Below are 11,815 nucleotides of genomic sequence, written 5' to 3'. Positions count from 1 at the left end.
CAGTAAAAAAAAAAGTTTGTTTTCTCCCTAAAGTGTATGTAAATATCTGGTTTCAGCTGTGAATATACTGCTGTGTATTGAAATTCCTCTTGTTTTGCATAGATATACTGAACAACATACAAAGCATAATATATAAAATAACATCTACCTGAGTTTTTTCTTTGAAAGAAGCTCCTTATGTCCATTGTTGTGTACATCAGTACACAATTGAAACCGATTTAGAGAGTCTGTTTAGCCGTGGAGGGTAAGAACTGAAAATATGAAATGTAAGCTAAGACTCTCTAAAAAATCAGCATTGTTGTTCGGCTTTTTATTGATCCATTTGTTGATTCACTCGAAGAGCAAGTAACGCAACCAAGTGATCAGTTTATATCAATCTTTTGTGATACACCGTCATATTTACATTATTTGTACAGTACGAATGATTTGTTTTGGTACCTGGTCAAACTTAAGCTCTCCTCTGTCTGCAGCAAACTCGCAGGCAGCAGCTTCTCCTCGCTCACATGCAGTGTTGCCAACTCCTCAGTAAGGAAAATCGCTATTGGCTGTCCTAAAAGTCGCCAGAAGTCGCTAAATGACATCACCGCCTAATTTGCATAATTGGTCATGCTAATATAATTGTAACCTACGTTGTTGGAGAGAGAAATAACATTGTGGAAGAGACATAAAGTGAGTAAAAAACGTCCTAAATGCATTTAGAATTTATTTAGAACTACAAATTAAATTTATTTTAGCAATTATTGTTTTTTTTAAAGTCAGAATTCCAACCCTGCTCCTTTATCCGGGCTTGGACCGGCAAAAAAGACCCGAAATAGGCACTCTGGCGGAGTTACTTTGTGTGTGTGTGTGTGTGTGTTTATAAGTAGTTTTAAACCTCGTGATCCACAAAACAGCATAACGGTAAAAGAAGAACTGACTGCGTTACAGTCAGTGCGGGAGCAGCGGCTTCGCTCATGCGCGATTCATTTGCAGTTCGGACGCATAGGTGTGAACATCGTCTGCCCTGATAGCAGCTGGGGGAGGACTATCCTCCGCCTGTGAACGCTTTGGTACGGGCGAGGTGCCCACGGCAGCACCCGCTGCTTGTTGAGAGTAAACGCGATACCCACTTTCACGTCAAAAAGTCGTCATAAATAAATCTCCAATAACACCAGAAAAAGTCGCCAGATTTGTCGCTAGTCGCTTTTTAGAAAAAAAGTCGCTAAGGGGGTCTGAAAACTCGCTAAATATAGCGACAAAGTCGCTAAGTTGGCAACACTGCTCACATGGGTGCTGCGCTCAGTCGGCTAGTGCCTGAGCTCGGATCATACCAAAATTAGGGGGAATTTACAACGGTGCGCTCTGTGCTTCGTGTGTTGTTTTTGTTTTATACAGTTGTCAGTCAGGCATCTAACTAACAAATTACACTCCAAAAGACCCCATGCTTCTGAAAAAATGACCCGGGCTTAAGCCCAGTAAGCCCCCCCACCCCCCGCTCCGCTGATGGTTGACTCCAAATCTCCCGTCGATTTGAGAACGCAAGACCGAGACCAAGACCGAGACCAAAGTCAGTCGAGACCAAGACAAGACCAAGACAAAAGTCCGTCGAGACCAAGACCACGTAAAAGTGGTCTCGAGACCGGTGAGACATCCAACTCTACTTTAGAGTCAGTTTAACTCTGGAATTTCAACTCTTGTGAAAGAGTAAATTTAACACCAAAACCGAATGGCCCCAAATACACTCGGCCACAGTGTCAAATTTAACTGTAAGTGCTGATTTAACACAGCCATATTTACTGTGCAGCTGTGAGAGGTGCGTTTGGCAGTTGCTAGGCAACAGCTTTGTGCCCCCCTCCCCTCCCGTCATGTTGGGCGGGGCTAACGCCAAACTTCAAAGGAATGAAACGTCACAAAAGCGTTAGTCCTTATATAGAGTCAAGTCTCGCCATATATATACTAGATCTCCTCCTATGTTCAGTTGAAACGCATTTATGCATCAGGACATTAGAAGTTCTTCTAAACGTTCAAACAGGAACTTTAACACAAAATAACATTTTAGACATAAAATTAACTTTCAAAAACAAAAAAGTGAAATGGCGAGCCCAAACTGTAACACAATGATAAATAATAACACAGCTCTGAGTAATCCAGATGATTCCACAGTACAGGCTCTGATTTCCTTCTTGGATAGCTTGTTCAGTAAAATTACATCAGAGCAGTGGGACAAGCTTTTATTAGGCTATCCAGATAGCTTTACTGCAGAGCTGCTTTTAGGTTTTGTACAGGACACATTGCAGCTGTGTGAAGTGTCACAAGGAGTACCACTCAGGTCTTCCCAGAATTACCCCATGCATGAAGACTCGTCTGTCCACACCACCACTAGCAAAACTGTGATAAATAATAACACAGCTCTGAGTAATCCGGATGATTCCACAGTACAGGCTCTGAATTCCCTCTTGAATACCTTGTTCAGTAAAATTACATCAGAGCAGTGGGACAAGCTTTTATTAGCCTATCCAGATAGCTTTACTGCAGAGCTGCTTTTAGGTTTTGTACAGGACACATTGCAGCTGTGTGAAGTGTCACAAGGAGTACCACTCAGGTCTTCCCAGAATTACCCCATGCATGAAGACTCGTCTGTCCACACCACCACTAGCAAAACTGTGATAAATAATAACACAGCTCTGAGTAATCCGGATGATTCCACAGTACAGGCTCTGAATTCCCTCTTGAATACCTTGTTCAGTAAAATTACATCAGAGCAGTGGGACAAGCTTTTATTAGCCTATCCAGATAGCTTTACTGTAGAGCTGCTTTTAGGTTTTGTACAGGACACATTGCAGCTGTGTGAGGTGTCACAAGGAGTACCACTCAGGTCTTCCCAGAATTACCCCATGCATGAAGACTCGTCTGTCCACACCACCACTAGCAAAACTGTGATAAATAATAACACAGCTCTGAGCAATCTGGATGATTCCACAGTACAGGCTCTGAATTCCCTCTTGAATAACTTAAACATTACATCAGAGCAGTGGGACGGGCTTTCATTAGGCTATCCAGATAGCTTTACTACAGAGCTGCTTTTAGGTTTTGTATACGACACATTGCAGCTGTGTGAAGTGTCACAAGGAGTACCACTCAGGTCTTCCCAGAATTACCCCGTGCATGAAGACTCGTCTGTCCACACCACCACTAGCAAAACTGTGATAAATAATAACACAGCTCTGAGCAATCCGGCTAATTCCACAGTACAGGTTCTGAAGTCCCGCTTGGATAACTTAATCATTAAAATTACATCAGAGCAGTGGGACAGGCTTTCATTAGGCTATTCAGATAACTTCACGGCAGAGCTGCTTTTAGGTTTTGTACAGGACACATTGCAGCTGTGTGAAGTGTCACAAGGAGTACCACTCAGGTCTTCCCAGAATTACCCCGTGCATGAAGACTCGTCTGTCCACACCACCACTAGCAAAACTGTGATAAATAATAACACAGCTCTGAGCAATCCGGCTAATTCCACAGTACAGGTTCTGAAGTCCCTCTTGGATAACTTAATCATTAAAATTACATCAGAGCAGTGGGACAGGCTTTCATTAGGCTATTCCGATAACTTCACGGCAGAGCTGCTTTTAGGTTTTGTACAGGACACATTGCAGCTGTGCGATCAGTCAGCTAACACAGAAGAAAGCTGTCAAAATGCTGACCAACACAGTGCTGCAAATGCAGAAATCAATCCAATCTCAGATCCCCAGCAACAGAAATCCTGTGTTGAACATGAAGCCAGCATCCCATCGTTAACAGACATAAATCCGCCGGTGTCGTGTGAAAAGACAGAGAAACACAGATCTTCTGTAGCCTGTGAGCCACCCAAAAACAACCCAGACTTTGAAAAATGGCTGAGCAGACTAATTCAGGCTGTGCTTTCAAAGCTTGGCAAACTTTCAGAGTTCCCACCTTCTCATTCTCTCCAGAAACATTTGTTGGCTCGAATCTTGACTGAAATCCAGGACATGCATTTGCATTTAGGCCCAGAAGTGAAAATATATTTTGACAGCATCGCCAACGCCATTTTCACTGATATTTCAGAGAAATTAATTGTCACTGGGGATGAGGATTTAATGGATTTAATGGAGTTAGGCGATCTAATACTTAATAGTGTATCTACTTCAGTATTCCAAGAACACCTGTTGGCAGTAACAGATATCGATCGACTGGAATTATATCAAAAGAAAGAAACACGCAGATTTTCAGTGGAAAACTGTGTGGAAGAACTGCTTTTGGAGGTTGTAAAACATGCAGGCGTAGTCATCAGTACGAAACGTTCTGAAGCCATCTCCACCCGGCTTACTGTGAAAGTCTGGGCTGAACTCAGGGCCGAATACGACAAAATCCCCCTTGAGAAATTAAGGAAACTCAGCAAGGAGATTTTTAAATCCCTCTGTAAAACATGGCCACATGCAGTGGCTATCCTGACATCCTTGAATTTAAAACACCGACAACTTGATGAAGATATTATTGAAACTTTCAAAAGAAAGCTATCCAAGGAGCCAATTTGCAAATCTCGGTGTTTCTTATCTGTGCGTGCAGTTTTTGGGGATCGTATGGAAACAAAGAAATCCTGTGTTGAACATGAAGCCAGCATCCCGTCGTTAACAGACATAAGTCAACCGGTGTCGTGTGAAAAGACAGAGAAACACAGATCTTCTGTAGCCTGTGAGCCACCCAAAAGCAACCCAGACTTTGAAAAATGGCTGAGCAGACTAATTCAGGCTGTGCTTTCAAAGCTTGGCAAACTTTCAGAGTTCCCACCTTCTCATTCTCTCCAGAAACATTTGATGGCTCAAATCTTGACTGAAATCCAGGAGATGCATTTGCATTTAGGCCCAGAAGTGAAAATATATTTTGACAGCATCGCCAACGCCATTTTCACTGATATTTCAGAGAAATTAATTGTCACTGGGGATGAGTATTTAATGGATTTAATGGAGTTAGACGATCTAATACTTAATAGTGTAACTACTTCAGTATTCCAAGAACACCTGTTGGCAGTAACAGATATCGATCGACTGGAATTATATCAAAAGAAAGAAACACGCAGATTTTCTGTGGAAAACTGTGTGGAAGAACTGCTTTTGGAGGTTGTAAAACATGCAGGCGTAGTCATCAGTACGAAAAGTTCTGAAGCCATCTCCACCCGGCTTACTGTGAAAGTCTGGGCTGAACTCAGGGCCGAATACGACAAAATCCCCCTTGAGAAATTAAGGAAACTCAGCAAGGAGATTTTTAAATCCCTCTGTAAAACATGGCCACATGCAGTGGCTATCCTGACATCCTTGAATTTAAAACACCGACAACTTGATGAAGATATTATTGAAACTTTCAAAAGAAAGCTATCCAAGGAGCCAATTTGCAAATCTCGGTGTTTCTTATCTGTGCGTGCAGTTTTTGGGGATCGTATGGAAACAAAGAAATCCTGTGTTGAACATGAAGCCAGCATCCCGTCGTTAACAGACATAAATCCGCCGGTGTCGTGTGAAAAGACAGAGAAACACAGATCTTCTGTAGCCTGTGAGCCACCCAAAAGCAACCCAGACTTTGAAAAATGGCTGAGCAGACTAATTCAGGCTGTGCTTTCAAAGCTTGGCAAACTTTCAGAGTTCCCACCTTCTCATTCTCTCCAGAAACATTTGTCGGCTCGAATCTTGACTGAAATCCAGGACATGCATTTGCATTTAGGCCCAGAAGTGCAAAAATATTTTGACAGCATCGCCAACGCCATTTTCACTGATATTTCAGAGAAATTAATTGTCACTCTGGATGAGCATTCAATGGATTTAATGGAGTTAGGCGATCTAATACTTAATAGTGTAACTACTTCAGTATTCCAAGAACACCTGTTGGCAGTAACAGATATCGATCGACTGGAATTATATCAAAAGAAAGAAACATGCAGATTTTCAGTGGAAAACTGCGTGGAAGAACTGCTTTTGGAGGTTGTAAAACATGCAGGCGTAGTCATCAGTACGAAACGTTCTGAAGCCATCTCCACCCGGCTTACTGTGAAAGTCTGGGCTGAACTCAGGGCCGAATACGACAAAATCCCCCTTAAGAAATTTAAGAAACTCAGCAAGCGGATTTTCAAATCGCTCTGCAAAAAATGGACAAGTGCAGCAGTTATCCTGACATCCTTGAATTTAAACCACCCAAAACGTGATGACGATATCGTTGAAACTTTCAAAAGAAAGGTATCCAAGGAGCCAAGTTACATATCTCGGTTTTTCTCATCTGTGCGTGTATATTTTGGGAGGTTTATGGGAAGAAACAAAGTTTCCCCCGTGTAGTGACATCGTGATATCAACTGCAAAATATTTGAGAAAACTCACTGGAGACTTTAAATTAGCTAGTTTTACATTTACATCAGGTCAAGTCATTTCTGAAATTCCCAGGACTGGTCGCGGCAGATGGCCACCCCGCCCTGAGCCTGGTTCTGCCGGAGGTCTCTTCCTGTTAAAAGGGAGTTTTTCCTCCCCACTGTCGCCAAGTGCTTGCTCAGAGGGGTTTGTCTGTTGGGGTTTCTTTTTAATAAAGTTGTTACCTTACAATGTGAAGCGCCTTGAAAACACCATTGTTTGGTGCTATACACATTGAAGTGACTTGAACTGAGAACATAGCTAATCTGGAAATTCAATTTAACATCAATAAAAATCTAAAAATATTACATATTGACTTCTGCTTGTTTTTATTGTCTGTGACTTGAATGAATACTTACATATTGACTTCTGCTTGTTTTTATTGTCTGTGACTTGAATGAATACAAATCTGTAATTTAACAGATTTGTTTCATAAAAATTTGACAGAATTTTCCTGCCATTAGTCTGAAACTTCAAAATGAGGTGGCCAGCTCTCTTCCATGTGTGCAACGTAAGTGACCGAATCTGACAAAGAACTTGAACATTTTTCTTTCATTTGAATTTCCAAATGAAAGAATGTATCTGACTTTGTATGTATGTATTGTACAGGGTGGGCCATTTATATCCGGTTGTTTAGTGATGACGCGACGAATCCTACTCCCGGGCCTAAAGTAGTCTGCGTTTAATATGGCTTTTGTGTTGTTAACATGTTTAATGCTTTGTATTTTCTTCTATTTAATCTCAAAAAGCTCCTAAAAACAGTCAGTGATCACTGTTGACCTCCCTCGGCTTTTATTACCGCTAATCATTTATTTAAGCTCAGTTTTTAAAACCTTACGATGTAACTACAGCACAGCCCATGCAGCAGTATATGAATAACTAACCTCGTATTGTGGCTGAAGTTTAGTCCTTTTACAGCATCCTGCCATGCGATTACATTTGTTCCTGACCACTGAGAACACTCACGTTAACTTTTATCGAGTGGAAAAAAAGTTAGCTTGTTTATATTATGCTAACATAGCTGTGTCGCTAGCGGTCACGTAGCACATCATTATATACCAGCTAGCCAAACTTCAGTAACCCTACAAACGTCACTGCTGTTTAGTTTTCTGTCTTCATTTATGTTGGAAGTGATAGCAGAGCTGTACGTTTGAATTTGTTTCTAAACCCCCGCAGTCAGGACATGCTATATTGTATTTAGATGGAAGCTAGCGAGCTAACTTCCTGCTAACTTCTAACTCCGTTAAATGTCATAAATTCCGTTTTCATGGATGCCTGGATGTTAAACTCAATTGTTACACCTGGTAGAGCAGAACGCTGATCATTTTATTAAAGATGAAAGACTTTAGACAGTTTTTCAACTCTCAGTAATGCCACAGTGATCGTTTGATATATGGACCTGCAGCGGAGTTTAGGCCCAGACACGGCTAGTGACGTCAGACTGAACAACCGGATGGATACACCGCAATAACATGGGAATGGTTGGTGATATTAAAGTCCTGTTTGTGGCACATTAGTATATGTGAGGGAGCAAACTCCTCAAGATGGGTGGTGACCATGGTGGCCATTTAGAAGTCGGCCATCTTGGATACAACTTTTGTTTTTCCAATAGGAAGAGGGCCATGTGACACATCAAACTTATTGGTAATGTCACAAGAAAAACAATGGCGGTGGGTGTGGATAATTTTGCCGCAAAATACGGCAGAAGGGAGCGGCCGAAGAGTGAACTGTCAAAAGTAAGTACTGAATATGATGTCACTTATTTATGTGCAAATGTTTAATAATGAAGAACATTAAAACATTACTGTTGACCACATGTCGGCAAAGTTATGTGACATTAGTGATGTTTGTACTTTCAGCGTTAACTTGGTTTTAAAGCCTCTACTTTAAAATATATATATAGTTGACCTTAATCTTACAGAGAATGTGATGATTTTATGCGTAATTAAAGTCAGTCATATATCCACAAACACAACAAGCTGAAAGTCAGTGATGCTGCTCGGTTTGCAGTCCTGAATATGACGGCACAAGCAGGATTCACTGCACTGTTAATGTTAGCTATGTTACATTGCTGCCTCTGGTCGGTGGTGTCGAGCCAAACGGACTTTAACGTGTGTTTGAACGAGCTGACGGTTCACTCGTTAAGCTGAAAGAAAGATGCTTTAATCACAGGAGTCACACATGTGTCCACTGTACCATCTGGGAACTCTTCTTGTTTAGCACTCGTAATAACACAAACACTAAATCCTCCTTCTCTTGTGCTGTTTTGTAGCCGTGTATACACCTGAGACTGTCCCCTGTCTGTCTGTCCTGCACTCTCTCTCTGTTTCTTTCTCTCTGATTGTGGAATAAAAGTATGAACATGTACTTATAAGTTACACTTGTGTTTGAACAAAGAGTCTACTCTTCATTCTATCAGAAACAGTTTTCACAGCTCGTACATTTTCCTTTTTACACATGTATGTAAGCATTGAGCCAAATGTAATAATGCCAACATATTAAACGAACAATATTTGTCTCTTATGCATAATACATCTGTATATACACTGTCAAAGATACTTGTCTTTGAGTGAAGATTTAAGGTGATAGGAAATATAAATAACTGCAACTTGAATCTTTGACCCAGAGTTCAAGCTCACTGCTGTAATATATCCTGTAATATATGTATATATGTATATATATATATATATCATAATAATCTGACAATACTATAATATTGGCCATATTATATTTACATTACCACAGTGATATGATTTTAGTCTCATGAACAACATTAGCTAATTGTTATTTACTAACTAATGTAAGTGTAAAATGACTGTTCAGTACAGAAATGAAGCCCAACAATCATGTTTTACAGTCCCGTGGTCTCAGCCTCAGATACTCAACTAATCAAAGTGATGTCATGACAAAAATGAATGACCAACAAAACATTTTTTCTCCTTCATTTATGTCACACAATGCTGTATGAAACGGTTCTCGTGGTTAGTATCATGGTTGCTAGGCAACCTGAGCAGTACGACGAAGGCTAGACCGTCCCATTTCACAAGCCTGTCACTTCATTAGTATTTTTTTCATTTTTAATGTATTAGAGCTGAATTCGGGGTGCAAGGTAGTTGCTTACTACAGCATGTTTGTGTAGACACTATGGAGCTCTGAGTTCTTCCCCCCTGTTGGACAGTCATTCTGCAAGCCTTATGAATGTGTATGCAAAGAATCAGATCTTAGTGAACTCTGGCTCAAGGTCAGGGGTCAGAGGTCAAGTTGTCTGAAAATCTTGTAAATGTGATAACTTTAGAACAAGATGATGTAGAATTTTGAAATTGATACCACAGGTGTATCTACTATGAGGCTGAGTGGTACGATTGGTCAGCGCCAGTAGCTATGCGCATGACTAGTTTCATTTCATGTAGTAAATCTTCACATTGTAGACTTTGTTGAACACTTAAGAAAATAACTTTGAATGAACTTAAAATGATCGTGGAAAGAATTTCCATGTGATTAAATTGCTTTCTATTAGATTTAAGCAGGATTTTTGGACTAACTTGATATCATCTAATATCATCGTAGTACTATCAAAGAATTTGGCTCAACGCTGTTGAATTAAGTTGGAAACATTTGCCGCACTTTAGCTGGCCAAAACCTACTGAATTGAGTTGAACTAGAACATTTAAAATTGGAGCAATAAAAATAAATTGACCCAAGCACCAGTAAATACGTTGGTTAATGTTGGACTAATAGAATTTCATAATGTTAAAAAATTCTTTTCTTGACTTTTTTAAAATGTTCATTTAGTGGTGGTACTTACAGTGCTGTATCCAAAGGTTGATCAGTATTGGTGAAGATACGGAAGACACACACACACACATGCTATGGACATTATAGTATGTTTCATACTATAATGCTACTATACAAAAAAGATAGCTCTGGCTTCTCAAATGTAAGATTTTAAATCTACCCTTGTTACAGCCTTTTTTTTAGTTGGAGGAACAACAACAAATAATTTTTTTCACTTTAACGATATTTTAAAAACAAAGTACTTTGGAAAGTCTTAGATTCTTAGGATAATTGCAAAATATTTTGGATATGAGACAATAGTTTAAAGATTATATGTTGCAATGAAAAGTGGAATCTAGGCCTTCAGATTTGTACACAGATATAGTGAAGAATGTTTTTTCTTTTCAAAAGGCTTCTGCAGAGAGAGAGCCTTTATACATTTGGGTCAATTTCTGTTAAAGAAGTCATAAATCTCTCTTAGTCGAGGGTTTATCTGGCAGTCTCTTTGACAATAATGTGTCAGGGTGTAGTTTTGCCAGACGGCCATAAGATGGTGTGATTGTGTTCATCTTAGACATGAAGCTCCAGCTGCAAATGAGAACCACACTATTAATGTGGAGTAATGAAAGGATACAGCTGTGTGACTTTCAACCAGGGGCCTCATACACAACACCTGATGCTCCACCTGTCTACGTGGATCTTCTTGAGCTATCTGAAAATTTTTATGGGAAGTGTATTTTTCTGGTATTTTCTTAGCCTCATATTTTTTAAAAACACAAAAAGAGGAGGAAGCAGCAGAAATGGGCGAGGTTGAGCATCTGAGTGACTTTAATCCAAATTGTGATGCTTAAAGGACTTGACCCAGGCAGCTCTAAACGAGCAAAGGCTGGTTTCATAAAGACAGAACAGTGTAAAAAAACCGTTCATCGATCCCTCGCTTCCTTTTCATATTTTGCTAGAAAAACTGAAAATTAGTGCAGTGATTTGCTGAAACGTGTATAAAAATATGTGGAGACACAACAAACTGCTAAAGTAATATTTAGGTCCAGTCATTACTGAAACATTGTGTTTTTCTAAATAATGGAATTGTATTCTATTCTATTCTATCTAGGTATGCTTTTCCTACATTTGCTGTGTCTTTGGGATTGTTGTCATGCTGAAAAATGAGGCCATTGTCATTAAGATGATTGATTTCCAGATGGTATTGCATTTCTTCAGTTGAATGGAATAAACGAAGGTTTCAAGTGTGTTTCATTCATATTTAGATGGTTTGACTAGCTTTGATTATGACTGACATACAGATACTCTAGGGTGTCTTCACTCATTTAAGAACCTTCCTAAACAAAGTTGACTTTTAGCTATGGTACTGCTACCTGGATGTAGGCCAGGCTTCTCTCAGAAGAGATGTTTGGTTTGCAAGTGCTTCTTCAGCTTGGGAATTAGCCAACTTCTGCTGATAAATTACCCACTCGGACTGAGGGTGATGGTTTCCTTTTTCTGTATTTGGTGCCAAATGGACTTGGGTCTAAAAAAAAAAAAATCAAAAATCAGAACGGATTATGTTTTCAGCACAATTGTGTTCCAGCCAGGTGAGGAGAGCCACCTGTCATGCTTCCCTAACCTATTAATCTCTCTGTTTCGTACACCTTTCA

At 40.0% G+C, this 11,815-nt stretch overlaps 1 protein-coding gene across 1 annotated transcript; it reads left to right on the top strand.

The window, feature by feature from the left end:
* The first annotated feature begins 1,537 nt into the window (after positions 1 to 1,537).
* On the top strand, positions 1,538 to 6,673 carry LOC106098457 (uncharacterized). The gene is made up of 2 exons (XM_019346376.2): positions 1,538 to 3,355; positions 3,629 to 6,673. Exons 1-2 carry the CDS (start codon positions 2,073 to 2,075, stop codon positions 6,318 to 6,320), a joined length of 3,975 nt encoding a protein of 1,324 aa, XP_019201921.1. The 5' UTR covers positions 1,538 to 2,072; the 3' UTR covers positions 6,321 to 6,673.
* Positions 6,674 to 11,815: the final 5,142 nt, after the last annotated feature.

The sequence above is a fragment of the Oreochromis niloticus genome, linkage group LG17 (genome assembly GCF_001858045.2).
Source record: "Oreochromis niloticus isolate F11D_XX linkage group LG17, O_niloticus_UMD_NMBU, whole genome shotgun sequence".
Lineage (NCBI taxonomy): Eukaryota > Metazoa > Chordata > Actinopteri > Cichliformes > Cichlidae > Oreochromis > Oreochromis niloticus.
This window is presented reverse-complemented; position numbering and strand designations above follow the sequence as displayed.